This window comes from Somniosus microcephalus, chromosome 14, assembly GCF_052327205.1.
Source record: "Somniosus microcephalus isolate GS21.2 chromosome 14, FLI_Smic_1.0, whole genome shotgun sequence".
Taxonomy (NCBI): domain Eukaryota; kingdom Metazoa; phylum Chordata; class Chondrichthyes; order Squaliformes; family Somniosidae; genus Somniosus; species Somniosus microcephalus.
The window spans coordinates 48,761,063-48,767,639 of record NC_141000.1 but is presented as its reverse complement, the minus strand read 5'-3'; the positions used below and the strand labels follow the sequence as shown (position 1 = coordinate 48,767,639).

The 6,577-nt window shown below is 40.8% G+C and overlaps 1 protein-coding gene across 10 annotated transcripts in view; it reads right to left on the bottom strand.

The window, feature by feature from the left end:
* Positions 1-3,748: 3,748 nt before the first annotated feature.
* The window catches only part of dmd (dystrophin), a 2,562,635-nt gene continuing 2,559,806 nt past the window's right edge, over positions 3,749-6,577 (bottom strand). For all 10 annotated transcript variants that reach the window (XM_086007360.1, XM_086007362.1, XM_086007361.1 and 7 more), the window contains one exon: positions 3,749-5,319. In XM_086007360.1, the coding sequence (XP_085863486.1) occupies positions 5,222-5,319 (98 nt within the window). In that variant the 3' untranslated portion in view covers positions 3,749-5,221. The remainder of the gene's footprint in view (positions 5,320-6,577) is intronic.

The window sequence follows — 6,577 nt, the reverse complement described above, 5'->3', positions numbered from 1 at the left end:
GTGATTTTAATATGTTAATGAGGTTCCATTCCTCAGATTTTGGCTGCCATTTGAATTTAACGGGTGCTGGCTGGGTTTCCTAGGGTCCGGAAAATCGGCAGCTAAAGGGAGGCGTTAATTGCCAGATCCAGCAGGAAAGTGGCCAAATATCTTGCCTGGAATTAGCCCTGACTATGCCAAGTGGCTGATGCCATGAGCTGACAGAAGCGAGTAATTCAGTCAACCAATACACCGAGCACTGCTTAGAGCCTAAACACTGTGGTATTATTGCATAGGGAATCCACAATGGTACCAGGTTTTAGGGATCCAATTTATGAAAATTATGAAAGGATAAGTGAAGTTAGGTTTGTTCTTAATGGGGAAGAGGAGACTTCAAGACAACTAAGTAGAAATTTTCTAAATCATGAGTGCTTTGATAAATTTATCCAGAAAAATTGTTCACACAGTCAAATATTAAAAAAATTAAGAGTAAGCTGGGCATTCAGACAGAACTATTTAATATAAAGAAGATTTTCGATGTAAAGGATTAAGTTGCCAGGGATGATATTGAAGCTAACAGTGGGAATGGGTATGAGGCAGGGCGGGGAAGGGGTGGTGCGGAGGAAGAGGGATTTGGTGCGAAGTGAACAGAGCTAGGTTTGAGGGTCATTCCAATTGGGCTTGTTGGGGTAAATGGCCTCTCGATGTTCCTGTGCAGTTAGAGTAAGGGCACTCTCGTCTGCTCCATGACCTATTCTGACCTAAGAATGAGCCATTGCTGCAAAACCCTCCCAAATTTGGCCAATCATGTTAACTCAAAACAAATTTAAAAACTCACATAGGGCAATGCTGACAGCTTCTTCAATCTTGCTTTTTTCCCTGTATTCCAGTGCCCTTCCTTTCTGTAATTCAACATTATCCTACCAATATGTATTATTTAGAAAATTAACCAGCTTAAAAAATCATACTAAATATATTAAAATAACCAAGTTTGCACAATGAACAAGATGGATACAAAAGTAGTTTGACTTCTTACTTATGAAAGAGATCTGCTTTAAACATCTATCTACTTAATTACTAACAAACTTCAGTGAAACCTGTAATAAACAGACAGCTGCAAGAAATGGACACTTTAAGACCCAAATAACTGGCATGGTAAAATATACAAGAGGCACTCTGAAACCACAGACACTCAAATTCCGAACAGCCTTCATTGCACCAAGCCCTTTCACAACTTAAAACACGGGACACAACCTGTTACAAAGCTGTTGTATCTATAAATTTCACTGAGTAGGGATCACTGGCGCCTCCCCTTATAGCTTGCTTCCTTTCTGCCCCTAAATTCTCTTGGGCCTGTCACATTTGCGACGTCAGTGTATGCAGGTCAGTGCGAGGAGGCAGCGGGTTTTGTGAAACGGCTTTTATGGAATGAGGAGCTCTTTACCCAGCATCCATAGCAGTAGAGAAACCGCTATCTCTGGGATTGAATGTTTGTCTGCCTCTATCCCAGCAGAGAAACAGCTATCTCTGGGATTGAATGTTTGTCTGGCTCTACCCCAGTAGAGAAACCGCTATCTCTGGGACTGAATGCTTGCCTGGGGCTCTATCCCAGTAGAGAAACCGCTATCTCTGGGATTGAATGCTTACCTGGGGCTCTATCCCAGTAGAGAAACTGCCATCTCTGGGATTGAATGCTTGCCTGGCTCTATCCCAGTAGAGAAACCGCTATCTCTGGGATTGAATGCTTGCCTGGGGCTCTATCCCAGTAGAGAAACCGCTATCTCTGGGATTGAATGCTTGCCTGGGGCTCTATCCCAGTAGAGAAACCGCTATCTCTGGGATTGAATGCTTGCCTGGGGCTCTATCCCAGTAGAGAAAACGCTATTCTCTGGGATTGAATGCTAGCCTGGCTCTATCCCAGTAGAGAAACCGCTATCTCTGGGATTGAATGCTTGCCTGACTCTATCCCAGGGCTAGAGTGACTTCACTGCCGCTATGGAATTTGGGTAAAGAACTCCCAATTTGACAAAAGCTGTTTTTTTTTCACAAAACCCGCTGCAGCCTCGTGCTGACCTGCATGCACTAACCTCCCCAGCCTCCCAAATCAAGGAAAATGCATGTGAACAGCGAGAGGAGCCATCCTTTCCTGCCCCAGCGCTGTGTCCATACACTCTTTCAGCAGTTGTTCGCAGTCCCTCTCCCTTACCATTGTCTTCTTTCCCTCGGCTTCTGATGGTGGATCTGCTTCTAAGGTTTGCCTTTGGAAGCTTCAATATACATGCACAACCTGTCATCATATCATTTCTTTGTCCTGTGACTGCCCTAATGCTGGTAAGTAGAACTAAGAAATGCAGTTCATTGCTGAAGTTACACTCTGCTCCAAGTGAGAGCAGTTTGAAATGAAACAGTAAATTAGACTTCAAAAGTGTTAAGTGAACAGAGCTGAAAATTGGTGTGAGGGGGATTCTTAGCATTGTTGCAGCTGATTAGGTGCTGATCATTTTTTTTTCTTCGTTCATGGGATGTGGGCATCGTTGGCAAGGCTGGCATTTATTGCCCATCCCTAGTTGCCCTTGGGAAAGTGGTGGTGAGTTGCTTTCTTGAACCGCGGAGAGCAGTTAAGAATCAACCACATTGCTGAGGGTCTGGAGTCACATATAGGCCAGACCGGGTAAGGATAGCAGATTTCCTTCCCTAAAGGACATTAGTGAACCAGAGGGGTTTTTACGACAATCCGGTAGTTTCATGGTCACCAGTACTGATTTTAATTCCAGATTTATTTAATTGATTGAATTTAAATTCCCCAGCTACCTGTGGTGGGATTTGAACTCATGTCTCATGGATTATTAGTCCAGGCCTGCTGACATACTAGTCCAGTAACACAACCACCATGCTACCATACCCTGATACTCTCAACTGGTTCTTCAAGGTTGTTGGGAAAATTTTTACAGTACATACAATGACCATTTTGAAAATAAGGACACCTGCAAAAAAACAGATGTTGCCAGTCCCTAAGGTGTCCGTACTTTACAGGTTTCACTTAACAGGTTCATCCCAGCCACAGTGGTCATATCATGAAGAACTGATGAGTGGAGAAATTAGCACCTTACAAAGTATCACTATTGACCATAATCTAATCAATAAATATTAACGGTTTCTTCTTAGCATTACAGTGGCAAGATAGGCGCACCAACGTCAGCGTTCTCGTTCAGGTCAACATCCCCAGCATCGAAGCTTTGACCACGCTCGATCAGTTCTGATGGACGGGCCACATCGTCCGCATGCCTGATACGAGACTCCTAAAACAAGCGCTCTACTCGGAGCTCCGACACAGCAAGAGTGTCCCAGGTGGGTAGAGGAAACACTTCAAGGACACCCTCAAAGCCTCCTTGAAAAAGTGCAACATCCCCACCGACACCTGGGAATCCCTGGCCCAAGACCGCACAAAGTGGAGGAGAAGCATCCGGGAAGGCGCCGAACACCTTGAGTCTTTTCGCCGGGAGCAAGTGGAAGCCAAGCGCAAGCAGCAGAAGGAGCGCACGTCAACCCAAGCACCCCACCCACCCGCCCCTTCAACCACCGTCTGCCCCACCTGTGACAGAGACCGTAGGTCCCGCAATGGACTCATCAGTCACCTGAGAACTCATTTTTAGTGTGGAAGCAAGTCATCCTCAGTTCCGAGGGACTGCCTAAGAAGACGACAGTTTTTAAGACTGAAACCAAATAGCGCACTTTGCGCTACAACATGTAAATAAAGAACCAATATAAGTAATATAACTGCGTGCTTTATTTGTATACACAGTAAAGCAATATATAATACAATAGTAAGGCATATATTGTGTGGAACTTGATATGTGGTGATTATGCAGGAAAATATACTTTACAAAACAATTAGTATATGTATTGAAGATGTTAATATAATGCATAATGCAATATATTATGATGATATTTGAATAACAAACAATACTGGTTAAAATGACATAACATGCCATAGTGATATTTATGCACCAAGTTATACTGATTACTTCCATAGTCAAATACATTCAGGTCATACAAAGTGAACTCAAATGTTTCTCATGATATTTTTAAGGTAATAATAATTCATATTTTGCATCTTTTTTTTTCTGACTCACCCCAAAAAACTAATATTCTATTTAATGAAATCACAACCAAGAACACAGTTGCTGCAAGCAAATACCTATTTTAGCGGCAACATCTGTAGTAAACTAACCCTTAGTTTGTACCTTATTTAAATGGATTAGAAAACTGATGACGCCTTAAAAAAGTTGTTTCGAGGTTGCCTTAGAAAGATAATGTAACTACAAACAGCCACATATGCTCTTGAAAACTTCTGTCCGATCATGGAAAGGCTATTTGTGTGATTTAATTTGAGAAGTCTATGGGAAGATTTTATGCATCTAACTTTTAAATTTAAGAATTTTTGTTTCGAATTACAACTTAACCTGTATTTAATCTGTGGTAAAATTTATCCAAAAACAAAAAAAAATGAGGTAGAAATAACATGGTAGTTAATGACTGATTTTTGTGGATAAAGGTATCTAATGCCTAACAAATAAAAGCTCTCCCACATGTGGCTGTTATGCTTGAGTGATTGTGATTTCCTGGGAGATGCAGCGATTCATTCCTGGCATTTCATTAAAAAAAATGGAGATTTGTGAATGAATGTCAGATAAAGAGTTTTGGTACTGCTATGTGCTACAATAGTTTACTGATTAAGAAGAAAAAAATAACACTGATCATGAACATTTTTTCTTATTTGATTAGAGCTGTAATTTGCAAAGACAAATGCATTACCTCTTACAATTTCAAAATTGTCTTGTTCTGGGGATGGGGGTTTATAAACAATAAAATTATGTATATTTTGTTAGAAAGCACCCTTTTAGTGAACAATCTTCATAATTGTTACAAATTTAACAATCCGAAACACGTTCCATACAAAGAAATGGCAAGGTATGTAGCTACCAAGATTTTATATGTTTTCATTCTATTCTTTTGTACAATTGCATAGAACTGTAAAACCTGCCATTGTTAACAAAACAATAACAGACTTAGGAAACTACTGAAATCTACAGTATATTACCACTACCTTTCACAAAAAAATAGATGTTTTCTTTTTTTTTAAACTTGTAAACCTGTACGGTCCAATCCATTTATATTTTGTATGAACATATAAAAACCATGCTTGACATCTGAAGCCAATGTTGTGATAAAGCACATCTGGTTACTCTGCTGTCTCGTCGTCGGTCATGACCGTCACCAAGGTTTCCATTGCTCGGCCCAGGTCGTCCACCATATGGAAGAGACTGCCTACATTGTTACCTGCAGAGGTAAAGAAACCAGAGAGGATTACCAGGGTCACTTCGGACAGGCCTTGCAGCAGTTACCCCTCACCTTACACCCTTGGAGTGCAGGGGACGGGGTTGAGCAGCTCTGGATGAGTGGGTTATGACTTCATAGCGCCATACTAAGCAGATGAGTGTGAATTTTATCAATGCGTTAGAAATCATGATATTTTCTGCAAAGAAATAAATTCAAGGGATGACTAATCAAAATTAATTCCTCCAATGGTTTTTATTTTGGGTGTATATGCATGGGCACGGTAGCATTAAATTTCACTTTTACAGTTCCCCCTCCGTCTATCGTAGGACTTGACTGGAGATATGTGTTGTGAATAAGCAAAGATCAACTGTAATGGTGCAAGGTGTCCTGTACTTGAGAAGGTAAGAGATGACATCATGATTTTTAACTTTGAATTAATTAGAGAATTAGCTAAAAGACTCAAGAGACAATTTGAAATAAAAGATAGTTTTTCTTTTGGTGACCTCTTATGGTTATGATTCTATTGATCAAAAATCAAAGCTGAGTAAAATGCATTCCAACACAAGTCTCAACAGACGAATTCCAGGAACCTCTCTAAAACCTTTCCCTCCAATTAAGTAGCACATTCGTAAGCTTTTCGATGGATTAGTGGGTCAAACCACTCCCTTGTGTGGTACTGAGAGTGCAAACCAAGGCGGCCCCAGGTTCAATTCCCTTATCTGAGTTAACTAATTCCAACTGATGTGCCATTAGCACCGTTACTGTTGAACTTGTTGCCATTAGTGATGCTACATCTAGCCTCAGTGCCCCTGAACTAGGGAAGGAAACATATTCTGGGCTTCCCATTCCTGATTGCTAACCAGTAATCCTGGTGGCAAGTAAGTACATGAGGATTGGGGATGTACCTGTGCGAGTTGTTTAACAAAACTACGGTTACTTGTTACATTTTCAATGTACACTGAGCTGATTTAAAAATGAATAACTTTTCACTATGACTAATTGTTAACTCAAAAATGTAACTGGTGCTTACAGAATTCCATCTTATTCCCTTAAAACCCACCAAAATGCTTGGTGAGATATCTATAGCTGAAACAGATTTGATTTTTGACCATTGAAAATGTGGCCAGTACAGGTCAACAATAAAAATACTATCTTCTTTCACGCTGCAAAGCTACACAGGGAGCAACCAGTGTTGTGTTCAAATAAACTGTTCCTTGTGACACTCCGAATTGCCTTGATCATGACAAGATTAGCCCAT